The sequence below is a fragment of the Mirounga angustirostris genome, unplaced genomic scaffold (assembly GCF_029215605.1).
Source record: "Mirounga angustirostris isolate CCGP_5_RB_7025 unplaced genomic scaffold, mMirAng1.0.hap1 SCAF_10, whole genome shotgun sequence".
Taxonomy (NCBI): domain Eukaryota; kingdom Metazoa; phylum Chordata; class Mammalia; order Carnivora; family Phocidae; genus Mirounga; species Mirounga angustirostris.
Genome location: NW_026991718.1, coordinates 111,432,183 through 111,458,776, shown reverse-complemented (window position 1 = coordinate 111,458,776; position 26,594 = coordinate 111,432,183). Strand labels below are relative to the sequence as shown.

The 26,594-nt window shown below is 50.8% G+C and overlaps 2 protein-coding genes across 6 annotated transcripts in view; one reads left to right on the top strand and one right to left on the bottom strand.

Moving 5' to 3' along the window:
- Nucleotides 1-18,035, top strand: part of TTLL9 (tubulin tyrosine ligase like 9) — a 38,574-nt gene extending 20,539 nt beyond the window's left edge. Inside the window, exons 6-15 of the mRNA XM_045885555.1 lie at nucleotides 1,341-1,409; nucleotides 2,029-2,103; nucleotides 3,225-3,315; nucleotides 4,448-4,488; nucleotides 5,393-5,480; nucleotides 9,932-9,990; nucleotides 10,895-11,091; nucleotides 12,623-12,736; nucleotides 13,968-14,092; nucleotides 17,959-18,035. Of these exons, the coding sequence (XP_045741511.1) occupies nucleotides 1,341-1,409; nucleotides 2,029-2,103; nucleotides 3,225-3,315; nucleotides 4,448-4,488; nucleotides 5,393-5,480; nucleotides 9,932-9,990; nucleotides 10,895-11,091; nucleotides 12,623-12,736; nucleotides 13,968-14,092; nucleotides 17,959-18,035 (936 nt within the window). The remainder of the gene's footprint in view (nucleotides 1-1,340; nucleotides 1,410-2,028; nucleotides 2,104-3,224; nucleotides 3,316-4,447; nucleotides 4,489-5,392; nucleotides 5,481-9,931; nucleotides 9,991-10,894; nucleotides 11,092-12,622; nucleotides 12,737-13,967; nucleotides 14,093-17,958) is intronic.
- Nucleotides 18,036-20,022: 1,987 nt separating this feature from the next.
- On the bottom strand, nucleotides 20,023-26,109 carry PDRG1 (p53 and DNA damage regulated 1). 5 transcript variants are annotated; one of them, XM_045885557.2, is made up of 5 exons: nucleotides 25,922-26,109; nucleotides 24,275-24,350; nucleotides 23,628-23,702; nucleotides 21,589-21,669; nucleotides 20,023-20,964 (listed from the first exon to the last, which is right to left on the bottom strand). In XM_045885557.2, exons 1-5 carry the CDS (start codon nucleotides 26,006-26,008, stop codon nucleotides 20,882-20,884), a joined length of 402 nt encoding a protein of 133 aa, XP_045741513.1. In that variant the 5' UTR covers nucleotides 26,009-26,109; the 3' UTR covers nucleotides 20,023-20,881. The 5 variants fall into 5 exon arrangements, with proteins under 5 accessions (XP_045741513.1, XP_054366014.1, XP_064429036.1 ...); XM_054510039.2 differs by having other exon boundaries at nucleotides 21,496-21,669; nucleotides 25,922-26,101; XM_064572966.1 differs by having other exon boundaries at nucleotides 21,496-21,669; nucleotides 23,628-23,776; nucleotides 24,275-24,423; nucleotides 25,922-26,095.
- Between the last annotated feature and the right edge of the window lie 485 nt (nucleotides 26,110-26,594).

Sequence of the window (26,594 nt, the reverse complement as noted above, 5' to 3'; positions counted from 1 at the left end):
GAGAGAGGGAGAAAGAATCTGAAGCAGACTCCATATTGAGCGCAGAGCCCGAGGTGGGGCTGGATCTCACCACCGTGAGATGGTCACCTGAGCCAAAACCAAGAGTCGGATGTTCAACCTACTGAGCCACCCAGGCGACCCTATTGTTCATTTTTTAATTTTAACCACTCTCAAGGAGCATGGAGTGGTATCCTCTTGGGGTTTTCATTTGCATTTCCTTGAGACTAATGAAGCGGAGTGACTTTTCATTGTTCACACTGGGTGACCTTCTTCTGTGAAGTGGATTTAAGTCTTTTGCATGGCCGGGAGCCAATGGAAGCCCTTGATGCACGCTGATGAGCTGCTTTCCAAAATAGCGGCGCACAGGTAGCTGTCCCTGAGCCCTACCTGTGCTCCACACCCGTCTTCTGGGTGTACACAACCCTGAATCGGCACACGGCGCTGCGGGCGGAGCGGAGCTGGGTTTGGGCTCCCACTGCCTCCATGACCAGGAGCCCTTCACGCAGTGGGCAACCTGGCCATCCATGCCCAACCGCTCTGCCTGCCCCTACATTGTACAGAGAGCCTCACACTGGCCAGCTGGGCCGTGCTCAGAGGAGACCAGAGGGAAACAAGAGTTTGCATTCCCTGGGTGCCTTAATGCTAGAGGAAAGACGACTCAGGGGGACCTGCTCAGTGGCTACAGATGATCAAAGGGCTGTTCTGGGGCCCAGGGATCAGATTTGTTTTAGGAGGCCCTACAGGCCCAGAGCCAGGCTGGCAAATTTGAGCTCAACACGGGTTAGGCTGTGAAGGCTCTGTGAGGTCTAGGTCACTTCGATAGCATGCGCAGCACACAGTAGTCACCTAATTATGCCTTTGGGATGACTGCTGACTAGTGCTATCCTGCAACAGATGAGCTGCGTCGGGAGGTGGGGGAGGGTGATGAGTTCCCCGGCACTGTGGACAGGCAAGGCCAGGCAGGTGACCATCATCGAGGGATTTCACAGGAGGGAGTAATGCCTTTGGTGCTGACTGCTCTGCATGATATAAAAGATGTCCCCAGCCCCTGGACTCTGTGAAGCTATGAATTACCCATGCTGGGATTCAGTAAATGCAGGCTGATCAGTATTAGCTGAAGCAAAACCTAATTAGGAAGGCAAATTGATTTCCAAAAAAAGAATTGGATGATGTGTTCCCAAGACTGTTAGAAATGGTTTTTTAATTGTCTGCTCTTTTGTATTATTCATGCCATTGTGTGCCTTTGTGAGCGAAGTCTGGGGAGGTGGCCCAGGCACAGGGGCCAACAAGGAGCAACACGGAGCTGAGAGCTGCTCTTTCTGCACTCACCCCCGCCCCAGGTAGCCCGGTCCCAAGGGAAGGGCATCTTCCTCTTCCGGAGGCTGAAGGACATCATGGACTGGAGGAAGGTAAGCTTACCTCTGCCCTTGCTGCAATGAGGGGCCCCGCTGGCCCTCCTTCAAAGCTTGGAGGACTGGCAAGGAAGCTCTGGGGCAGGCCCATAGGAATGGGGTCCCTGAAGCCAGATTGCACGGGTTTAAATCTTGATTTTTTTCCCCTTAATAGCTGTGTGACCTTGGGTAAGATACTTCACTTGTCTGTGCCCAAGGAAATGGGGGATAGTAGTAATAGTACCCGCTGAGGACGCAATGAGTTAATACGCCTAAAACCTGAGAACATGGCCTCTATACCTGGGCTCACCTGGTTGGGGAGAGTTCGGCCGACTCTTCCTGTAGATCCTAGGCTGAGCCTGAGGTAGCTCCCTCCCTCCCCACCACCCCATCCCTGTCCCAGACATAGCGTAGAGGAAATCCTGGTTCCAGTCCTGCCCCTGCCATTCTGCAGCTGTGCGGTCTTGGGAAAATTGCTGAACCCCTCTGAACCTTAGAGATCTTAATAGTGCAGGGTGAGGGAGAAGAGTAGGATGACCAACTCCTACACAACCAGCACCCGCTGCACGAGCTGGTACTCAATAGATGAATTTCCCCCCTGCCCTGTGTGTCCTGATTCTGCCCATGAAACCGGCAGGGCACCGCGGGCAAGAAGCTGACCAGCTTAGAGGCCCCGCCGGCCCGGAGCACTGTCAATCCCTCTGGCAGCCATGTGAGTACAGGTAGGGGGTGGTCCGGCGCCCAGGAAGGGGAGGCCCGGTTACCTTGGGGTGGGGTGACAATAAGTGAAGGAAATTCTGCCCTGGGGGCCAGGAACCCTGAATTCCAGGGGCTCCCTGCCTCTGGGCTATTGTGTGACCTCACCAAGTGAGTGACACTTGCCTTTGGGCCTCGGTTTCCTCACAAGGTTACTGTGAAGGGGGACAGTGGGTGAGGAAGGGCTTTGCGGACGGTGAGGTGCCGCACAGGTGTGAGAGAGGGCACTGCTGTCTTCCTGAGCTGGGCTGGCGGGGGGTAGAACTCGCAGGCAGAGAAGGGACAGGAATGTCCTTGGGCGTCTGACCAGTGGAACCTTCTACAGAGGTGGACCAGTATGTGCCTGCGCTCTCCCCGGTGTGGCGACCACTAGCCACGGGTTGACATTGAGCACCTGAAAAGCTGCCGGTACCCCTCAAGGGCTGGATTTTACATTTCTTTTCCTTTCTTTTATATACATAAAATTTACCATTTTGACTACTTTCAAGTGTATAATTTAGTGGCATGAAGTATATTCACGCTGTTGTGCAACTTTCCCCACTGTCCACCTCCAGATCTCTTTTATCTACTCCCAGAACTCTGTCCCCAAGAAACACTGGCTCCCTATTTCCCCTCCTCCCACCCCAGCCCCTGGCGGCCATCCTTCTACTTGCCATCTCCCTGGATTTGATGGCTCTAGAGACCTCATCTAAGTGGACTCAAACAGTATGTGTCCTTTGTGTCTGGCTTATTTCACTTAGCATAATGTCCTCAAGGTACATCCATGTGGGGGTATTTAATTTCACTTACTTTTCATCAGTTTAAATGTAAATGGACAGCGCAGGTCTGGAGGTTAAATGCCGAGGCTCTGGGCCCAGCCTGCGGGTCCACTTCCCAGCTGTACCACTGCACAGCTGTGTGGCCTTGGGCAAGTCACTCCCCTTCTCTGTGCTTCAGGTTCTCATCTGTAAACTGGGGATAACATGAGTACTTACTTCCCTGATCGGGGTTGATATACCCCGAGGAGAGTGCTTAACACAGTGCCTCCTACACAAGGAATGCTCCATAAATGTCAATAATAGTTATTTTTACAACTAGGATGCAAGAAGTTCTGACGACCAGAAGGATGAGATCCCTGTGGAGAACTACGTAGCTCAGCGCTATATCGAAAATCCCTACCTGATAGGAGGTGAGACGGCCCCTCTGCCCAGAACAGCGTCTATGCTGCTTGGCTGCTCTCACCTCCCCGGGCAACGTCCTCCCCTCTCTCCCCCAGTGACCCCATCCTTTCTTGTGGCTTTAAACACCCTCCAGATGCCAGTGACCCCCCAGCTTTCTGTCTACAGCTCAGACCTCGCCCTAACACCCCGGATCCTGATGTCCCACAGGCTGCGGCATGCCCTCTTGGGCACCTGCCAGCCACTCAAACCCAACAGCGAGCCTAACATCCAACCTCGCCCTCCTCCTGCCATGGGGCTCATTCCCCAGCCTCCCTATGTCCCCAGCCCCTCCAGCCCTGGGTGTTAAGCAGAGGTCGAAGACCATTCCGGGTGTGCTCCTCTCTTCTCCTCCCCCCTTTGACCTCCATCAGGCTCCCACGCAGCTCTTGAATCCATCTGACCACCTCCATCCCGGGTCTGGCCACTGTCCCCTCCTGTCCTCACTGGTACCCACAGCTGCTCTGGCCCCCTGTGCTCCACTCCAACACAGTAGCCAGGGGGACAAGGCACCCTTCAGTGGCCTCCCATGGTTGGTGAAACAAAATGCAAAAACTGCACATGAGCTGGCCCCTGCTGACCTCGCTGACCTCGCTGACCTCACCAACTCCATCTCCTTCCACTCCGCTGGCTCCGGACCCCTGCAAGGCCCGCCCTTCTGGGTTATTGGGCACCTCTCTTCCTGGAGCCTTCTGCATGAAGCCTTCCTTGATTCCATGTCTTCAGCCTTTCCCCAGCATGTCTTGAGATTTTATTTATTTATTTGAGAGAGACAGATAGTGAGAGATAGCACGAGCTGGGGGGCGGGGAGGGGCAGAGGGAAGGGGGGGAAGCAGGCTTCCCGCTGAGCAGGGAGCCCATCGTGGGGCTCGATCCCAGGACCCTGAGATCATGATCTGAGCCGAAGGCAGATGTTTAACCAAGCTACCCAGGCACCCCAGGCCTTTCTGGGTATTAACCCTCCCCGCCAGTCACCCTCTCCTTGTACCTCATGTGCTTTTATTGGCATTCACTCCTGTGTGTCCATTACTATAACCTGCAAACCCAGCGCGGTGCCTGCCCACGGTCGATATTTGTTGCATGAATTTTCTCCTTGCCTGACAGGCCGCAAGTTTGACCTGCGCGTCTATGTGCTGGTGATGTCGGTGAGTAGCGAAGAGGGGCCCCTCCTCCAGCCGCAGGTAAGGAACAGCTGGAGGGAGACAAGGAGCAGAAGCCATTCTGGGGTGGGGGGGGCACCTGTGTGAGCTTGTCTGATATTGTCTGCCTGGGAGAGCCCACGGGGCATCTGAGGATAAGAGGGGGGTGAATAAACAGATCCCACTTTTGCCATCCCAGGGTCTGGGTTTGCCCTCTACCTGTCCTTTATCCACCCAGCCATCCATGGTAACCGCAGCTAACTTTTAGTGAGCACCTACTAAGTACCAAGCCCCGGTATTTGGCAGATTTTATATCATTCAGTCCTCCTAATAACCAGGGAGGTTGGTTCGATTATTATCCTCATTTTACAGATGAAGAAACAGATACAGCAGGGTTGAGTGACTTGTCCAAGGTCACACACTGGTGACCGACAGAGTTGGGGTTCAAATCCAGGCAGCCTAGCCCCAGAGCCTGCTCTCAAACTAGGAGTTGCTGTGCTCCCCCCCGCCCCACTCATTCAACAGTGTTCAGACCTTCATGGTATGGCACTCTGTGCGGGGCACCGGACATAGGGGTGTGGGACGCAGGCTCAGCCCTGTGCTCCTGGAGCTTACTGTCTGGTGGGGATTATGGACACACACTGAGCTGGGGTGTTGCTTGTGGTGGTGGAGCAGAGAAGAGGCCTGTTCATTCTATTCCCTTCTGCATCTTCTTCCCACCCCCGGCACCAGGGAAGGAGGGGCTAGAATCAGAGGAGGCTGACCCTGGAGCAGATTCTTGAGGGGTGATGTGGGAAGGAAGGAAGGGCACTCTGGGTGGAGGAAACAGCAGGTGCAAAAGCTCAGAGGGGCAAAAGTGCTCGTATTCACCCCCACCCCTGCCTCCCCCTCCTTTCCCTCCTGGACGCAGTACCTCCCGCTTCGGGCCTGGCTGTACCGGGATGGCTTTGCCCGATTCTCCAACACCCGCTTCACCCTGAGCAGCATTGATGACCAATGTATCCTGGGATCGCTGCCTGCCCATCTCCCATGCACCCTGCCCCTTCCCATCCCCCAGCTGGTCAGGGAGAACGTATCCATTCCACAGAGCGCCAAGCTGGGGTCTGGGCACAGGAGAAAACAGCAGCGAACAAGACAGGGCTGGTCCCTTCCTCTGGGCCCTGACAGTCCTGTAGGGAGCCCCCAGTGATCCCAGGGGAGCGGCTCTGCTCTGCTCAGAGCAGCTCACCCCAAACTGCTCTGCCTGACGATCATTTTGGTGGTGGGCCGGCCATCCGCACTGGTTCACGGTCATAGGACGGGAGTTTGAGCCCCTCCGGAGAACGTTTGCATCCTTTCATGTGCTTTAGTCATTGGCTCATGTATTCACTCAAACACGATGTCCTCTTCATCCACCACGCTGGCAGGGACCGAAATTTTGGTAACACTATGTCGGCGAGGCTGGGGGAGTACTGGTGTTGCTGGTGGAGTATAAGCTGGTACAACCGCTTCGGAGGCGACCTGGCAAATGTCTATCAAAAGACAAAAAACACATGCCCTCTGACCCAGCAATCCCTTCAGGGAATTTACCCTACACATACACTCACGGTATAGGAAAAGGAGGTTGAAAGGTTATGCACTGCACAGCCTTGTTTGTGAGAGCAAAAAAAGATAGGAAATAAAACCAATGGCTCATTTACACAATGGAATACTATGTGGCTGTTAAAAAGGAATGAGGGCCATGCTTTATGTACAGATGTGAAATAATCTCGGTGATGTATTGTCAGTTGGAAAAGAGCAAAGTATAGAACTCTGAAAAGTATGCTTCCGTTCACATTACAGATCTCTCTCTGTGTATCTGTGCACAGACATCTCTGGAAGTACAAGAAATTGGAAACAGAAGTTGCCCTTGGGAGGGGACTTGGGCAGGTGGGCACAGGCGTGGGGAAGGACATATGTCCTCAGACACATTTTGATGCCTTTTGGTTTTTGAACCACGAGAGTGTATTATTCGGTTAGAATATCCACATCAAAAATAATGTTTCTAAGATTTTTAGACGTGAGCATCAGAAGAAAAGAGGTTGACAGTCCAGAAACGGGGAGATGAGAAATCAGCAGGACGAGATGGCCTGCATGTGGGAGAGAAGGAAAGGAAGGTGCTGCATCTGCTAAGCTGCTGACAAGGGCAAACCCAGCCAACGCTTCTAGCCAGTTCGCACCTCTCGCCTAAATTTTGTCTCTCGATTATGGGTCTGTCTGAGCTACTTGCCTGCATGCTGGAATGGGAGGGAGCCCTCCTGGCTATTTCCTACGACTTTCCCCCCATCTTTCCAACTTCAGCATCTTTAGTATGTTTGTTTCATTTTGTAATTCTAACAAGCATTTGTCATATGCAAGTTAACATCTATTTTAGGTTCATTTTTTTGGCCACCGTGTGTTTTGTTAAGATTAAATCACCCACGTAAAGCATTTAGGACAGTGCTGAGCCCAGAGTGAGTGCTCAGCACGCCTTAGTCATCCCCTCCCCAATATTTACAAGTGTTTGTGTATCTCTGGGGTCGTGGGGCCTTAATAAGCAAATCCCAGCCTCCTCCAGGACTACTTTCTAGTTAATGAGGCTTTCCTGCTTGCACAGTGAGTGAATACACATTATTTTCCATAACTTCTTTTCGTTGTTTTTAATTTTTAAACGTTAAAACGTATAGAAAAATGTAGAAAAGACTATCAGAGAAATCCAGGCATCCATCCAGATTTGACAAATGTTAATATTTTGCCACATTTGCTTCTATTACACACCCAACTTTTAAAATAATAAAGCAGGGCGCCTGGGTGGCTCAGTCGTGGGTGCCTGGGTGGCTCAGTCGTTGGGCGTCTGCCTTCGGCTCAGGTCATGATCCCAGGGTCCTGGGATCGAGTCCCGCATCGGGCTCCCTGCTCGCCGGGAAGCCTGCTTCTCCCTCTCCCACTCCCCCTGCTTGTGTTCCTGCTCTCGCTGTCTCTGTCTCTGTCAAATAAATAAAATCTTTAAAAATAAATAAATAAATAAATAAATAAAATAATAAATAAAATAATAAAGCAACTTTGGAGGCACCTGGGTGGCTCAGTCGGTTAAGTGACCAATGCTTAGCTTTAACTCAGGTCATTATCTCAGGGTTGTGGGATCGAGCCCCATGTCAGGTTATGTGCCTAGCACAGAGTCTGCTTGGGACTCTCTATCCCCCTCTGCCCCTCCTCCCTGCTCTCTCTCTCTCAAATAAATAAATACCTCTTAAAAAATATATATAATAAAGCAACTTTGGATCACAGAATAATAAGACATATTTTAACCTGACGTTAAATATATATATTTACATTTTTATATATAGTTCATGCACAGTTACTCAAATAATATATGCATATATATACGTACACACACAAAATACAAAAGTAACCACCTCAACATTGTAATAATAAATAGAAATAAGTAAAAACGCCTTTGTGGGGTGGTAAAAGGAATGATAAAGCATCTGCATGAAATTGCACAGCTGTTACAATGAGGTCAGTTGAACTGTCATGGAAAGTCATCTAAGATAGACTATTAAGTGAGTAACCGCACACAGATATAGAACTGGTAGGTTTATGATCCCGATTTGGCTTTTAAGGAAGGATGTTTCTGTTTAGAAGAAAGTAAGAAAGGATGTTCACTAATTTATTAATTCTGAAAACCACAGAGGATTAGAATCAGGTCAGGAACTTTTATTTCCAACTTTACGTGTTTTCCTGTATTATCAATTGTTTTTACAACCATTATGTATTACTTTAATAATAAATATAATAAAATATTTAAAGAGTATAGCTTTCACAGTACAAATAGTATAGCTTTTTAAAGACAAATCAGAAAATTCAGAAAATGTACAGAAAGGGGGTGGGGGGAGAAAGGCCTTCTCTAGTCATGTTTTCCAGAGACAACTACTTACCCTTCTGATGTATTTCCTCCTAGGTTCATTTGTGTGGTTTTTTGTTGTTGTTGTTTGTATTTTATAAAGGAGTGATCCCACCATATAAACGTAACTGTTTTTTCACTAAACATGTCAGTATTTTCCTTGCAGACATTTTTTATTAGTTATAAAATATTCCACTGAGTTGGATTTACTGGTTTACTAATCCTCCACGCTGCGGGCATTTGGGAAGTATTCAGTTTCCTCCAATTATGACATATAGTGCCACAAGGAAATGTATTTTTCATAAATCTTTTACTATATCTAAATTTTTTCCTTCAGATGACATTGCAGAAGTGTAACTTCTGGGACAAGGGCTTATGGCTAGATTGTTTTCCAGAAGGTTCTTTTCTATTTTTACCCTTCCATTGACAGGGCCCATTTTATCCCTGCTCTCCGGTTCTGAAGACAACCATTTTAAAGAGACATTTTTAAAACAACTGGCACGTATAGGTGAAGCATATATGGGCATTCATTATACTTACAATGATTCTGTAAGTTTTGAGTTTTTCCAAATAAAAAGGTTGAAACATATGTAACTGACTTAATGGGGAAGCAGGATTTTGCCTTAGAATTTGCATTTCTTCCAATTGTATTTTTGCCCCATTTGCATCCCTTTAAAATTGGGTATCTTCTATTACTGGAAACGTTAGGCATTTTCCCAGATGGTCTTTTGCCAGTTATGTCTCCTCTGATGTGTTCATATCCCTCTATTTACTTATCTATTAGGGTCATTTTTTTTTTTTAAAGATTTTTTTTTTTTTTTTTTGAGAGAGAGAGAATGAGAGAGAGCACACGAGAGGGGGGAGGGTCAGAGGGAGGATCAGACTCCCTGCAGAGCAGGGAGCCCGACGCGGGACTCGATCCCGGGACTCCAGGATCATGACCTGAGCCGAAGGCAGTCGCTTAACCAACTGCCACCCAGGCGCCCAAGGGGGTCATAAATTTTTATTGTTAACAATTTGTGTGGGATTTTCATGTGACAAAAACATTAGCCTATCATAGTTGCTACAAATCTTGTCTCTAGTCATGCTTGCTTTTCATTCTTGTCTTGATATCTGATTATTTTTATGTTTACATAGTTGGCCCATCCACTGACTTCCTCTGATTTCTATTGTCATTTCTAAGCAAAAAAAATTTCCTGCTGAAAGAGTTCATAACTAATCAGTTCCACTTCTCTACAGATTGGTTTTGATGGTTTGCTACTCTTTGCCTGTTTCCCCACCTATGTACCGGCTTAATAGGTGAGGAAACAGGCTCAGAGGTTAAGTGACTTGCTCGAGGGGGTGGAGGGGGGGGAACCAGTAAAGATGCAGGTGGGATTTGAACCCAGGCCCAACTGGTTACAAGGCCCACATCTGTGCTGTCTGGACTGTTTGGTAGCTTTCCTCATCAATGGCCAACCGCAAGTCTTAGTTTGGTCTCTGGGGCCTACATGGCACAGGGCTCATCCTTCTTGTTCGCACTAGTCCTTGACCACCAACCTCACCCAGATGTTCACCTCACCAACGTTGCTGTGCAAAAGACATCTCCTGACTACCACCCAAAGAAGGTGAGGAAGCTGGGCTTCTGCCCTCCAGGGCCAGCCTTTTGGGACGGGGTTGGGGTGGGGAGGTGGGGTACCCAGGAGCCCGGGACAGGCCTATCTTGGGCTCATAGTTCACCAGTGAGGTCAGGATCACCCTTCCCACTTGCAGGGCCCAAGGCAAGAGTACAGATGGAGACCCACACATCATGTGTCTAAATAGTTAAGTTACAACTCAAAGAAACACACCCTGTAACAAAATGTGTTCTATCCTCCTACCTTGACAAGTATATTCCCATCCATCCATCCATCCATCCATCATCCATCTTTCTTTCTCTCCCTATCATCCATCCATCCATCCATCCATCCATCCATCTAATAATCTAATAACCTATCTAATAACCTGGCAAGGCCAGGTTCAAATTTAGAATTCTCAGACTTTTCAGAGTTAAGAGCCAGAACAGTGGGGCACAGGGAGACCTGGCCCCCAGCTCACACCCACTCGCTTCTTTTCCCTCCCCCAGCTCCATCCCACACACTCCCGTTTTCCTGAAAACAGTAACCAGTTGGTCGTCTTTGGCCTTGGGGTACACACATGGTCAGTGCAGTCTGTCCCCAGGAAGGCAGGCCCAGGGAAGAAGCCTGTGCAGGCTGTTTGGGCAGTGACTTACGGGGTCCTGAGTACCCTGGCTGTGCTCTAGAAAGAGAGGCACAGGCTCTGGGTGGGCACCCCCCACCCCCAAGCATGCAGTAGCCTTGCCCCACAAGAGGGACAAACTCAGAGTTCTCCTCCTCACCGGACTCAGGCCTGGGCCCTTCTTGTCCCAGCCCAAGGGCCATGCAATGCTGACTGTTTGAGGGTCCCAGCAGGCCGGGTCCCGGTTAATTGAGGCTCCCTCCCTCACCCCACCCTGGGTGCTCGGGGCCCCAGGGCTGCAAGTGGATGCTCCAGCGCTTCCGTCAGTACCTTGCGTCCAAGCACGGGCCGGAGGTGGTGGAGACGCTCTTCAGCGATATGGACAACATCTTTGTCAGGAGCCTGCAGAGTGTGCAGAAGGTGATCATCAGCGACAAGCACTGCTTTGAGCTGTACGGCTATGACATCCTCATAGACCAGAACCTCAAGCCGTAAGTGGGTAGGCTGGCAGCCTGGAGAGTGGGGGGATGTTGTACGTGCTGTACCCGGACTGCCCGGGTTTGATCTCTGCCGCTTCCTTGTGTTGCGCCTCACTTGGCCCATCTGTAAAATGGGCATTGTGCTTATAGCATTAGTATGAGGAATGAATGAGGTACCGTCCATAGAGCACTGAACCCCAGGCCTGGCACTGAGAGACCTTTCTGGAACATCTGCTGAGCCAGGGATCCTTCCCTAGTCCCCGGCAAACTTCTTTGTAAGCCCTGCCGCTTTCAGGGTGCGAAGTGCCACATAAGGGAATATTGTTACCATGTCGCTTTCTGCCAAGAATTTGGCAACAGTGGCCGGCTCTTCCCGGCTCGCCAGTCTCCACTCCTCCCTGCTCCCGCCACCCCACTGTGCCCACGGAGGAGGTTGAACGGGTGAGGAAAACAAGCCTGAGGTGGTAGGGACCACAGTGATGGCCCCCATGTGATACAAAAGGACCCAGAAGCCCAGCGGGGTTGTTCCGGGTGCTTGAGGCCATGCAGTAAGTCCAGGGCAGAGCCAGACCCAGGGTCATCATTTCTGGGCCAGTCCTGCGGCTCCTGGAGCCAACGCCCTCCCCGGGGTCACTGGACCGGTGTGGAAGGGTTTTCAGAGCCAGGAGTCGGAGCCCCAGAATGAGGCCTAGGTCAGATAGCTTCAAGAGAAACGGGGTCCTGGGGCCAGTGGGTCTCTCCTCTGCCCCCTGCAGCAGGACGTGGCTGGGGAAACAAGTTTGGGAGGGGGAGGGCCCGCGTCTGCCACGGACCTGCCCGGTGAGCCCGTCCCTCTCTGGGCCCCAGGTTCTTGTCCGTCCACGACCTGGTTGCGCAAAACCAGTTTGTAAGCTGGGGGCCCTTGGGACCCATCGCTGTGGTCCTTACCACCTCAGGCTTGTTTTCCTCATCAGTTCAACCTCCTCTGTGTCTGTGGCCCACAGACACTTGAGTTTGGACTTCATACGGTTTTTTATTTAAATTCATTGACGATCTCTAAAAAACGGGGAGATATTTACACAACAGTCTGGAGTTTTGCCTTTTCTGGAAAACTCAGAGGGTCTGCCGACCCTGGGCCACACTCCCACAGGGCGGCAGTGTCCTGGAGGTGCCGTGGCAACAGTGGCTGGCTCTTCCCTGCTCGCCAGTCTCCGCTCCTCCCTGCTCCCACCACCCCCAGCGGCCAGGCACTTCCCTCCACAGGCAAGCGTTCACTAGGGCTCTACTGGAAGAAGGAAGAGCAATAGGAGGGCGGCAAGATCACTCCACCCCTCCAGCTTGCCTCATTTAGGTACCACTTGGCCCCTGTGGGGATTTCGAGTTTGTGACTACTGTCTTCAAAAAGTTTTAGCCGCTGAGTCCTTTCTTCTAGTGGAAAAATGGAAAGAACGACCTTGGTTGAATTGAGGGTTGGGCCCAGGCACCACATGTAGCCTCTCGGCGAAATTCCAGAGGCCCCACGGACCAGGTAACCCTAAGGCCTTCCATGCCCCTCCTTCCCCAGGTGGCTCCTGGAGGTCAATGCGTCCCCGTCGTTGACAGCCAGCAGCCAGGAGGACTATGAGCTCAAGACCTGCCTCTTGGAAGACACCCTGCATGTGGTGGACATGGAGGCCAGGTAACGGGGGGCAGCCTCACTCAGGCACCCCTGGACATGACAGCTGGGGCCCCCAGCAAGGAAGACCGAGAACTCACAGCACTGGGACTTGAGCAGTATGTAGGGGTGGCTCAGGCCTGCTTGCCATTTCATAGATGGACAAACTGAGATGTCCACACAGGGTTATATCCTGGTTCAAGGACTCAGCCCTTTTGGGGCAGAGCAGGACCAACTACAGCCTTCTGAGATTCAGCCCAGCAGGATTTCCTCCACACTTCCTGACCGTGAGACCCTGGATTTCACCTGTCGGAGCCTCAGTTTCCTCATCTGTAAAATGGGAAACATCATGTTTACCTCTCAAGGTTGTTAAATTAATTTACCACGATTATTTATTGTAAAGTGTCTAGCTCACCGTAAGTGTTCAGTAAGAGACTATATATTGTTATAACAATGTGTATATAATGGGACAATCCAGGGTCTGACTTCAGGAATGGCTGAATCCAGGTGCTCAGTCGGTATTGGTTGGTCTGTCTGCTCACTGGCTCACTCTCTCTCTCTCTCATTCCCTTTCTCTCCCTTTCTCCCTCTCCCTCCCCAACCCCCACTTCATTCCTATGCATTAGCTTTTTCCCAATTATTCCAGGAAAGGTTGAGGGCTCTCATTCTTATTGGTGGGGATTATGTCACATGCCCATCTCTGAACCAATCATTGTGACTGATTGACTGGGCCTACATCTTGTGCCCATCTCCCAGAAGGGTGGGATCATCCCCACCTGAGGCATGTGAGTGAGAGAGGGAGGAGTACCTGGAAAAGTCAAGTACCCTTAGGCTGAAAGAAGCTGAAATGGGTGCTGAGCAGGCAGAACCTCAAGTGTCCTCTATATCTACCATCACTTACTCATTGAACAAACATTTGGGCCCCTAATATGTGCCAGGACCTGTGCCACACCCTGGGGACACAGTAAAGGACACAATAGACCTAGTCCCTGCTTTCCTGGATTTTATGGTCCGGGAAGGATGGCAGACTCTAAGTAGGTTCATGTTACTGAGGGCAAGGGTGGGAGCCTGGGGACAATAGGGGAGATGACCCCTCTGAGTCCTGTCTGGGCCCCCAGGAAATGGGTGGACAAAAGAAGGAATTCTGACAGCACAGGCACCAGTAGGGTGCAGGGAGGGAGCGGGGAACTGGCCTGGGTCTTTGGGCCCCACCAGGTGCACCTTCATCATCCCCTTGTGTCTCCTGCCCATCCAGGCTCACAGGAAGGGAGAAGCGAGTGGGAGGCTTTGACCTCATGTGGAATGATGGCCCTGTCAGCAGAGAAGAGGGGGCTCCTGACCTGTCGGGGATGGGGAACTTTGTGACCAACACACACCTTGGTACGTGGGGCCAGGTGGGGAATGGGCACTGGGGATGGGTCATGAGAGGAGCCAGGTAGTCTAGGAGACAGCTTGGCACAGTGATTAGACTGTTTTCATTTGCCCTACCATTTACCAGCTGTGTGACCTTGGGCAAGGGACTGAACCTCTCTGTTCCTCATCTGTAAAATGGAGATTAAAGAGTTTTTACTCTCAATATATGCCTGGAACACCACCTGGTACATAGCAAGAGATCTTATTAATCTGTCAGGAGGTGGATTTCAAGAGACTTAGGTGGAAAAAAAAAAAAAAAGCACACTGTGTTAAAAGAAATGAAGGACTCCAGTGCTTGACTTTAAACTTGGTTTTTAAAAAAGTGAAAAATTTTCCTGATTATAAAAAGTATTTACTCCTTGTAGAATATTTGAAAACCAAAAGGAAATCAACCATCTAGACATAACCAACTTTAACGATCTGTTGTATTTCCTTCCAGTGTTTCAAAATGTGTATATTCACACTTTTTCTTTCTCAAAATGGGCACTGGGCTGGAGTTTTGGGTCCCGCTTTTCCATGTAGCATATTCCATGTCATTCAATGATATTAATAAGAGCCTCTCTTCTGGAAACACTTTCCGGCTAGGTCCGAGCTAATGTATTTTACATACATTATTTCATTTTTAGGCAGCTTCTATCGTTTTACAGATGGGGAAATGGTCTCCAGATCTTACATAACTTGCTGAGGGTCCCAGTTATAAATGGTGAGCCAGGACTTGAACCCTAGTCTCTCTTACTCTAAAACCTGAATGCTTGGCCGCTAGAAAATCCTGTCCCTTACCACAGTTAAAAGCCAAATTACTATACAGCTGTAAAATATTCCAGCTTGTGTATGTGCTGACCTTACTAAATCCATTTCTTATAATTGAGCATTCGGCAGGATTCCAAATTTTTACTTTTATAAATAATGCCATGCCATGATGAACATCCTCTCACATAAAGCTCAGCTGAAATTTCTGGCTATTTCTTTAGGACAGATTCCTAGAAGTAGAATTACTGGGTCAGAGGGATGGACTTATTACAACTAAATTGCTTTCTAGAAAGATAACGCAAATTTGCCTGCTCTGAATTAAAAGAAAAAAGAAAAAAAAAAAACTTTGTCAACTTGATAGGCAAAAAAGTTCTGATTTGTTTTATGTGTTCCATTGATTATTGGTGAGGTTTTGGATTTTTCAATTTGCGTTTCTTCTTTTGTAAGCTGTCCATACTCTTTATGTATTTTTCAGTAGACTATTTTCTAAATTTATAAAGGCCTTGGATATTAATACATTGATTATATTACACCTCTGTCAAACTTATGGTAAATATTTTCCTGAATTTGTTATTTGCTTTTAAATTTTATTTGTGGCTTATTTTTTTTTTATGAAGTTTTAAATCTTTTTTGGAGTTTGGTATGTTTTAGGATTGAGTTTGGCTGCAAGCAACTGAAAAGCCAACTAATAGTTACACAGGGCGAGTGATGTGTCTTGAGCCACAGGAAGTCTTGGGGTAGGCCAGGCAGGGCTGACACAATGGAGGCAAAATGCCCCCAGAGACCCAGAGCTTTCCTCTTTCCGCTTTGCCACACTTAGCTTGTTGCCTCATGGTTGCAAGAGAGCTGCTCCAGCTCCAGACACTGTCCTTGTCCCAGGCAGGAAGAAGCAGGAAGGCCTGAGGGCCAAGGCTTTCCTTCAAGTTTGGACTCTATTCCAAAAGAGAAACCCTCCTGGGGCTGACATCTTACTGGCAAGAACTGGGTCACGTGGCCACGACAGCTGCAAGGAAGCCTGGGATGTCAAGTAATTTGCTTGAGGAAGGCGGAGGAGAGGGCGTTTATGAAAGACTTTTCTCCAGCCGATTCCCTAGGGTCTACCGAGTTATGTTGTTGGAAGATGACTATCCAGTGCTCTCAAGCTTTGATGTGCATGTAATCATCTGCAAATCTTGTTAAAATGCAGGTTATGATTCAGTAGGTCTGGAGTGGGGGCTTAAGATTCTGTATTTCTAACAAGCTCCCAGGTGGTGCTCTATTAGTTAGCAGTTGTTATATAACAAACCAATCCTCCCCAAACCCAGAGGCTTAGAACAACTACTGTCTTATTTGCGGATTCTTCAGGTCTTGCCTGGGTTGCTCAGAGGGCTGCATGCGCCCGGCAGATTCACTGAGACCCAGTGGCCTAGAAGAGCCCCGTTCACACGTGTGGTGGTTGATACTGGCTGTCAGCTGGGTCTCTCTTTCCAGGCGGCCACCCGTCCTCCAGCAGTCCGGCCCCACATGGTAGCCTCAGGGTTCCGAGAAGGTGAGAGAAGTCCTAGGGAAGCCTCTTGAGGCCTAGGCTCAGAAGCCCCACAGTATAGTGTCATTCTGCCACAATCCATCCGTCAAAGCTGCTCCACCCCAGATTCACGGGGCAAGGAAGTGGCCCCCACCTCCAGATGGAGGAGCACCAAAGCACCTTGCAGAGACTTGTGCATAGAGGAACGGAAGGAGTTGTTGCAGCTATCTTTGCCAATCATCCGCCTCAGATATGAATGCTGGTGCCCGGGCCCGGTTCGAGTGGCAAAGATGCAGAACAGTGGTTCTCTCCATCTTGGCTGCTATAGGAATTCTGCAGGAGCTTTCAAAAATACTAATGCCTGCTGAAGGTCAAGATACAGTTGGTCTGGCCATTAGTCTTCTTAAAAGTGCCCAGCTGACTCTAAAGTGCAGCCTAGGTTGACAGCCACTGTCAAATAATTCCCAAGTCTCCAGGCGAGTGTCTGGGTGGATGGTAGTGAGTACAAGACAAGCTGGTTGGGGTGGGAAGAGCATGGACGGAATGAGTAAGGGAAATGTTGAGGGGTTTCTGGGTGTAAAGATCAGCAGGTAACTCCAAGAAGACGTTCGCATTGGACACGAAGATCTGGGAGTTGTGAAAGAACCAAAGCTTTGGCAAACCCTGGGGACACATGTACTGGGCCTCAGCTGGGTGAAGCCTTGATAGCCAGTGAGTGCCTAGGAGGCAGGGATGGGGCTCGGGGCTGCTAAGAAAGATGGCAGATGCCTGCAGGACAGAATAGTTGTGGCCACAGCGAGCCAGTCACTCAGCCAGCATCTGTGAGTGCCATCCATGTGCCTGGCACAACTTAATGACCATGGAGCTGCCTCACAGACCCGCTGAGGACAAGCAGGAAGTGAGTGACACCGTGAATGTGCTGGAAGAGGAGGCATCTCGGAAGCTCGCGTTGGCCTTTCAAGCAGGGACCGCCTAGGACACACTTCCAGGAGCGCAGGGGCCGCTTGTGGGGAAAATTGATCTCTCAACCATTGTGCCTGCCCTATGGGGTTGGGGAAGGGAAGGAAGCTAACGCTTAACCTGTTAGGGACCAGGCACTATGCTAGCTTGCGATGTGTTTCCAGCAAGCACAGCCAAGAGGAAAGGTCGTGTGGAGCAGTGGTTAAGAGCTTGGCCTCTGGCGCAACAGAGCCTGGGTTCAAGTCTCAGTTCTGCTACTTTCGGTGTGATTTGGAACACATTTCTTAACCTCTCTGAGCCTCAGTTTCTCTTCTCCACATCATTCCTGTGAGGGCTCAACACATTAATCCACATTCAGCACCTGGGGCGGGGTAAGCTGAAATGAATGTTAACTTTTTGGTGATCCTTACATTCCCTCCTGAAAGCAGGCATCCTGGTTTACAGATGAGCAAACTAAGCTGGAGGCGGGTCAATGACCTGCTCAAGGGCCACGGAGTGCAGGCAGGACGCAAACCATAGGCCATCCGGGGGTGCACGCCCCTCCCAGCTCCCCCCACCCCCCACCCCCCGTGCCTCCACTACCAAGGCCATCCCAGCCAACACTCGGCTTCCCTTCCAGGCTGCGTCAATGACCGGAACAACCAGCTGAGGCAGCTATTCCGCTCCCTTCAGAGCCAGAAGAAAGCCTCCAGTTAGTCCCGGCAGCAGGGACAGCGACCCGACCAGGAGGTGCCCCCCCAGTCCCCTCCTGACCCGTTCCCAGCACAGCGGCGCCTCAGAGCACTTGCCTCCCTCCCTCTGGCCTGGCAGCAGCTTTGCGGGCTGGGTGGGCCACTGCCTGCTCGCTGTCTGCTGCCGCTTGTCTGGGTCCCCTGGATGCCCCCACCCCACCCCAGGCACCTCTGTACCCGGAGACAGCCAATCCCTGGGACTGTGTTTTAACCTTGCGGGACTGGCTTGGCGATCAGGCCCAGCGAGGACAGCTACGGCAAGCCCTGCTACCCCAGAGAGACCGCATCTAATAAAGGAACACAGGCCCTGCTTGGAGTCACTGCGCCCTGGGCCCCGGCTCGGGGGATGCTGATGATGGCTGAAGCCAAGTCCTCCCCGATCTGACCCTTTGATGTCTCAAAGGTTAAAATGATCCTTCAGGAGGAGGGGTTCAGGGGCTAGGGAACTGGTCTTAAGGTGTACTTGCAAAGCAAAGTTATTAGATTGTGTTTATTGGGCTCTGGGAAAGGGCTGAGCCTTAAATACATCTTTGTCTCCTTTCAACATCCTGACCTGGTGTGTCACGGAACTCATGGAGCTCCCCTGACCATCTGAAAACCAGTGGGCCAGAGCATCCCCATTTCTCAGATGGACAAGGCAAGGATCAGGAAGGCAGAGCTGCTTAGCGAGGGTCTCTGCAAAGGTGCACTCAGCTGGGTGATGGAAGTGCCTCTCTGCGTCTTCCTGGGAGCTGAGCTTTCAGAAAGCCTTGGCCTGGCAGGCAAGGACATGGCATAGGGAGTTAGGTGAAAGTTCTGCGTTTTCTCCATATTCCCCATTCCTAAGCCTCCTCTTCCTTTGAGAGAGATTGCCACAGGGCAGGCTGGGGGTGAACCGCTCCACAGGGGATCTACTATGGGACCCAGGCAGCTCCCATTGCAACTCTCTCTGCTGCGGGACAGCTCTGGCTGCAAATAGCAGCGTTTTGGAAGGAAAAATACTGGCAAACCCCAGAAGTGAACCAGCCAGCCTTGGCAAGGCCAGAAGCCAGGCCACTCCGGGCGTCCTGCCTCCAGAGTGTGGGGACTTCCTTGCACCCTGTGACGGAGGTAAGACCACACAGCCCCAGACACAGGCTCCTCATTTCCAGGACAGCCAATCTGATTGGCTCTTTGGCCTAGCCACCACCCCGCTAGACAGGCAGGGGCAACGTTCCGATACCAGTCGTGAGCCAGGCCCACATCCCAGGCACTACAGCAGCCATGTGTCCTTATCTTTGAACCTTGTGCTCCAACCCTGCAGCTTCTGTCTTGGGAGGGAGCCATGCAGTGTTTGCACACAGATGATTGGATTAGACGCTATCTGTCCACTTGCTTTTCTCACCTACTATATCTTGGAACTTGTTCCCAGTCAGTGCTTCGAGAAGCTTCCTTCTTCTTGATGACAGGTGTACCATATTCCACTGTCTGGAGCTATCGATTCCTTTAACTAGTCTACTACGGACAGACACCTAGCTTCCGATTCCACCTCCCCATTTCAGGGCCATCATGGGGAAAACGCACGCTATTTTCTACTTAAAATACTCAAGAGGATGCAAAATCATAGGTATGGGTCAAATTTGCCTTATGTAAGGTATTCTGTTTGGCCAACACCCAAGTCTTTAAAAACTTCTGCATTAGCAATATTTAAAAGACAGAAGATTCAACTTAAAAATCCAAATTTCTAGCTCCTCTTGGAAAAAAAACAACACAAAATGTTAAGATCTGGCCGTACCAGCCTATGTTCCCATATCATTATGGTCTGGAGCCAAGTGGAGCGAGGGGGCCAGGTGAGGCCACCATCATTGTTACTGCCTGTCGAGTCCTGCTATCATTTCCCAGCAGGAGCCACTGTCCCTTTGCAGGTGGTGTCCTCAAGGCAGCGTGCCCTCAATTAAGGCCGAGATGAGGTAAAGAACAGAAGCTACTGTTCATTCATTTAGGAAACGTTTATTAAGCCCTCAAAGAACATGAAAGACACAGTGCTGTCCTCACAGCACATTCACCCCCGGATCTGAGACCGCTGAGGGCGGGCGGGCGGTAACTCTGAGCAGTCTGGCCCGGGCCCTGCCTTCAGAGGTGGCGGAGGGCCACGTGAAGAGGCAGCTCCCTCCCTCATCCGTGGTACAGGACTCTGTAAGGCCTTCCTGACTAAATAGCAGGTGCATGAGTCTGAGACGCAGCATCCACGCTGGGCTCCATCCCGGGGACAAGCAGGAAAAAAGGGCCAAAGTGGAGGCCACGGTGGGGAATGGCGTGTGCCCCACAGAAGGCTGCGGTGAACTACGAAGCACCAAGATTCTGCCCTGCATTCAGAAACCACCTGTGAGCTGCCTGCTTTATTCCAATTCCACTACATGCTGCTTGAGAATGCCTCTCTTCCTGAAAGGAATGCAGGAATGATGCTCCCCGCGGCTGCCAGGGGCCCATCTGAACAGCAGGCCCTTGTTAAAAGTGCCTGCTGTGGTCATTCTCACACCCTCACAGGCACAGCCCCCACCCCCCACTGGTGGCTGCCGGGGCCTATCAATGGGTCTTGTGTCCATCCAGCTCCAGTGGTTGGACCCAGCAGACAATGGTAGGCTGAGGGCTCCCTCCTGCCATCACAGAGCAGCAATCCCCACAGACAGAGGCTTCTCATGCTCGGATTCCTCACGCCTATCTCCTAATAGGGTAGATCATGTCCTTGCAGGTTATAAAGCTGGAGAGTCCTGGGTCCTCCATGACTGCTGGGTCGGGGGGGGGAGGGGGGAGGAGAAGCTGTCTTTGGTACCCCATCTTGGTTCTTGAGTTTCATCCTTTTAAGATGATCTTGAGAGCTTTAAGTTCATCCTGGTTGAGGGGGTTCAGGTTAAAACCCTTCAACTCTGGTTTGCCTAGGGGGAGAAAACAATCCATCAGCAAGTTGGGCCTCCTGTTGTCCAACCTCCTGCTGGCCCTGGAGTCAGGCCCAGGAAAGAGGCTTATGCTGCATTCATGCTGCCAAACACTTGGCCTTAAGGTCTAACAGGGAAGGGCCTCAAATTCTGCAATGCACTGGACGAGGCACCTGAGTCACCAAGGACCTGCAGAGTCACGACTCTGCTGCCCAGAAACCTACCGATTTCTGCCAGAGCTGTGACCAATCTGGAGTGGTTAGGTTTACCCAGAAGTTCAGCTCTGAGCTTGACCATCTGACGAAGGCCTTCTGCGTCCCCTCAGTCAGAGCTGTCCTGGTTCCTATACCATGCCCTAGGATATCATGTGAGATACCCCAGGCTGTTCCTCTTATGGCAGGAAAAAGACTCGTGACAGGAATAAGACCCCGCAACCCTCCTTGCCCATTCCATCTCTGGGTGGCTATGACCGCTGCCCCTGCCCACAGCCTCTACACGGCCCACGTGCTGCCCAGGCCCTCGCCTGCCCACCTGGCAGGGGCTTCCCAACCGTGCTCTGCAAAGTCCATGCTGACATTGATAGTTCTCTCCCCTCCTGGTTTCCAGTTCCCTCCAGGCCCATACCTTGGGCTTCAAAGAGGCGGTTGACCTTCACTTTAAGTCGTTTCCGGAGTTTCTCTATTTCTTTATCCAGGTAATCCTGATCTGAAAAATGAGGTGGGCGGAGGATGGGGTTATACTACAGACACAGTGACCCGAAGGCAGCTGGGGACGTCAGCTTCTCCCTAGCCTCCTTGAAAGCAAAGGCTCCTGGGATTCAGGAAGAAGGGGACTTCAGAGACCAACTGAGGAAGGAACTAAAGAGCTAGAGAAGGGAGGTGATCTGCCCAAGATGGCTGAGTGAGCCCAGGACAGGACTGAGCACCCTGTCCACTGACCTATTTTCATTATGCAAAGTACCTTGGGCTGCTCAGTGGTGGTGGTGGTGGGTAATATCTGGACTTTAGGTCCCCCTCCCACAATGAAATTACAGAAAATTGAAACATCAGACCAGAATGAAGAACTTAGACCCAGCCCATCCAAGATGGCTGGAAAATGTGTGGCTAAGGAATCTTACAAACCCAAGTCCATCAAGGTGAGCGGTTTTTAAACAACATGACGGTGGTAATATGTGACCTAAACAATCAATGGGCAAGCCTGATGCTCAAGCTTAACCTAATTCACCGTGAACAGAAAAGACTATCTTGCCAAGATGGATTACACGTGAACACAAACTGCACTATGAGGAAGTAGAGGCTACAAAGCTTGGTGACACAACTGCCTAATGTGACCCGACTCCACCTGCTCACGATGACATGCTGGCTAGTCTGTTTTCCCCACAGATTTTCATTCTTTCTGACAGGAAGAAGCCCCAAGCAGCCAAGCCCTCTCACCTGGGCAACGGTTTTAGTGCTCATGGTAAATGAGCAACCCTGGTCTCTTATGAGCTTATCTAGCTCACATCGACCCCTGAGAACCAGTGATGATAATGTCCCAGAACCCTTCTGCGTATGGTGACAAGACCACATTTGTGGGCCGAGACAGCTGAGGACCAGATCCTGAACCCAGGCAAGTGACCCCCTCTGAAAGCTCAGCCTGAGTGGCCTGCAGCCCATCACTCACATGCAATAACAACTCTTAATTTTATAACCATAACATTAGTGTGCATTTTTCAACATGAAGCTGGAAACTTCTCTAAGCTGATATAGTCTCCTTTGCTAAAATTTTATTTCAACAGGGATAGGGAAATTCTGCCTTCAGGGACAGAGGCGACCTTGCTGGTCCTCTTGGCACACACATTTTCAAGGGTGGGGAAAGAGGAAACATGCATAATTTTTCCTTTTTCCAGCCAAGGACCCATCTGCACCTTGACTTTTTGCCTTTATGATGCTTCTCCAAAGAGCCTCCAGCATCATGGTTATGAAGATTTGAGTAACATGCCGAGTGCCTAGGCCGTGGCAGACCCTAGAGGCTCACTCTCCCCAAACCTCCACTGGCTCTATGGCAGGTGATGTGAAAGATAAAAGCGCACTCTGCCAGGCTCCCTTGCAGCTATGGGGGGGGCAGCAGCACGTGACTTAGTTCTGGCCTATGAGATGTCAGCAGTCTCTGAGGAGGACAGCATTATTTGGAAATAGAAGGCAAGGCCATGTATGGAGAAAGCTGGCCCTCTGCCCATCCTGCAGCCTGGCCTGCAATGATGACACAACTGCTCCAAGAATACGTGAAGGTGACCTTGCTGAGCGTCCGTGCCAGTCCTGGACTCCCCACCTCTGGACAACTGACGAGAAAAACAGAACCAGATTTCCTAAGCCTCCATTTGTTGGGTTTTCTGTATTTGTGGCCCAGCTTGTTCCTCACTGATAAACAAGCACTGATAAGTACACATGCTGGCTAGTCTGTTTTATCCCCACTTCACAAATGTGCTCTGGAGATGCATCCCCTCCTTCAGAGATGAGGAAATAACTCAGAGTGGCAGAGCAAGGATTAAAACCCACATCTGTCTGAGCCCTATAACAGAGCTGCCACTCATCAAATGGCCCACAGTCTGACTCTCAGCTCTGGGTTAAGACCAAGGCTGGCAGGGGGAGACGTGTCCCTGACCCATCCCCAGAAGGCCTTACCTTTCTCAATCATTTCCTTCGTTTGAGAGTGAGGCATCTTGATAAACATGCTCCCGAAGCAAACCATCACATCTTCTGAAATGGCAAATGGTCACTCTTTCAACAAATATTTTTGAGCACTTACTCTCTGCCAGGCATTGTTTTAGATGCTGAAAACACAGCAGAACAAGACAAAGTTTCTGCCCTCATCGGGCTTATGATATAGTGGAGGAGAAGGAATAAATAAGCAAAGATACGATCCGTGAGGCCCTGATAAGACTAAGTACTCTGGAGAAAAATAAAGCAGAGTAAGAGGATGGGGGATGCCAGAGAAGGGGAGGACCTTGTTACTTTACCAGATGGTCTGACAAGGCCTCACTGATTATGTGACATTTGGGCAGAGATCTGAAGAAAGCGAGGCATGAGCCCTGCAGCCATCTGAGGAAAGAGTGAGCCAGGCAAAGGAAACAGGAACAGCAAAGACCAGTAATTTGCTTGGGGTGTTAGAACAGCAAGCAGACCAATGTCAGACCTGTAACATTTTCTCCCTCATCTCCACAGGCTGTGTCACACATGTGTAGCTTTTCGTCTCTATTAGGAATAAGCTGAAAGCCTTAGAAGGAAAAACAACACACCTCCAGGGCTGCGGTGACAAAACCCTGACTTACCAGAGAGGCTGAGATCCTTCTGCAGGGCCCGTAGGCCCTCCCGGTTCTGATTTCTTTTGGTGTCCAGGTCCACAATCTGCAAAGCACAGGGGCAGGAGGGAACTCAGCTCCCTCTTGCCTCACACCATCACCTCCCAACAGACCAGGGGCTGTTAAAACCCAACAGAGACAAGGCATCATTCCTGGGTTTCTTCCAATGTCACGCCTAAAACACACTCATGTGTAAATGTATTTCTTCCCCTATTCAGTTTCCAGGTCTTTAAAGACAATGCTCTGTGCAGGTGTTCTCCCCACAGAGAAGGTGCTGGGGAAATGTTTGCTGATTAAACGGGTAATTCGTTATTATTCACTGGAGTGCTAATGCTCAAGCTTCAGGGCATTTCAGAATCACCAGGGGAGTAGAAACTTCTCCCTGGACAAGCTCCTCCAGCTCATTCTGACCTAGCATCACAAGAAGCCCAATGATACCAGACAGCAACAGCAGGGCTGGGGGGCACTGAGATGGTACTAACACCACAGAAGCTGCTAAGGAAGTAAGGAGGCAGAACGGTTTCTTGAGAGTGCTGACTCTGGAGCCTCCGCAACACCAAGGTTTGAATCCCGCTGGCCGCTGTGAGCTGTGGAATTTCACCTTCTGAGAAATGGAGGTATGAATAGCACCTACCTCACACGTTACTGAGCCAGGAACTAAACGAGCTAGCATAGTATCTGACACACCCAGTAAGTGCCTGAGACATTTTAATCACTACTTTATTATCATCCCGCATACCCTGATGCAGTGTTTAAGGGGCACTTATCCAAGTCTTCCACTTTTCAGTAAATACCCTGCCAATCATCCACTTATTCTAACTGGAGATGAGGAGTCATGAATCATTCTTCACTCCTACTCCCTCACCTCCCATATGTAAGCATCATCAAGGCCTACTAAATCCAACTCCAAAATATACCTCTGACCCATTCACTCGGCTCCATCACCACCACCCTGGCCCAAACCCATCCCTTGCAGGAACCTTGGCAGTGGCCGCTCACGGGCCCCTTGCCCCCCTACATTCTGTGCTCCACACAGCAGCCAGAGGAATCCTTTTAAAGCCTAAATCCAATTACATCATCCTCCCTCTCCCCATTAACCCCCTCCAAACACTTAGCACTTAAATTAGCACAAGACCCAGACTTTCTATGCAGGTGTACAAAGCGTCCCCACGGGCCCAATCTCAAGATTACTCAGGCCTCTTTTCCTCTTCTCCCGAGAGCCTTGGCGAAGACAGTGCACCCACGGTCAGTGGGACGGGGCCTGAGGAGGAAGTGCCTTTTGAAAAAGGTGTTCAGGTAAACCCCAAAGAGGTAATGGCTCGGGTCCGGAGGGCACGGCGAGGGGCGGAGGAAGGATGGAGACAGGGAATCCTTGGCACGGAGCAGGCGCGCATTTAACACGTGCTAATAAAATGCGTGAAGCGCGGCGCCGTGCCAGGTGTCTGGCCCACCTTGCCTCACCGCTGCCCCACGTCTATGGTCACGGCTGTAAGCCCACCAGCCCCCTGGGAACCCGCGCTGGAGCCGGATTCCGGGCCCTGTGCGCGGCCCTACGGCGCTCGCCGCCAGGCCCCAACCGCCGAACCCCGGCCCCAGCGCTGCGGACGGGCCTCCTACCTGCCGCTTGTCCGCCAGCACCTCCTCGGCGAGTTCTTCCACCTCCACCAGGTACCGCAGCACCCGCTCCGCCTCAGGGGATAGCATGGTACCCAGCAGCTCCGACTCAACCCAGATCGGCTGCGACTCGGCTCAAACTCCGTTCGAGATATGCTTCGGCTGCGCACGCGCACGGGCAGAGCTTCCGACGCGCACGCGCAATTAAAAGAACAGTGGCGCGCAGGCTCCAACCCTCGAGCGCCCGCAGGACGCGAGAGGCGGGGCCTAGCTTTGGGGGGCGGGACTGGAGCGCCCCCTGCAGGCTCAGAGAGCATAGTCCACAGAGCTGCCTCTTAACCCCTCCTGCCTCCCTTCCGGTTTCTTGAGCACCTGCTAGGTGCCAGGCAGTTTTAGGTGCTGAGGGTGCAGCAGTGAACAAAACACAGTCCCTGTCCTCATGAAACTTCATCCTAGTGGGAAACACCGACAGTTCATGACAAAACAAGTGGTTACATACTATGGCGAGCAGTGATAAGTGTTTTGGAGTAATACAAATCATTCTTCCCCTGTTTAAGGAACACCAAGAAGGCCCATGTGTCAGTGTGACTTATATTTAACCTCTGACACCTTCAGTTTCCAATTTATAAAATGGGAGTGAATAAAAATCCCCCTCATTGTCTCTCTGCAGGATCAG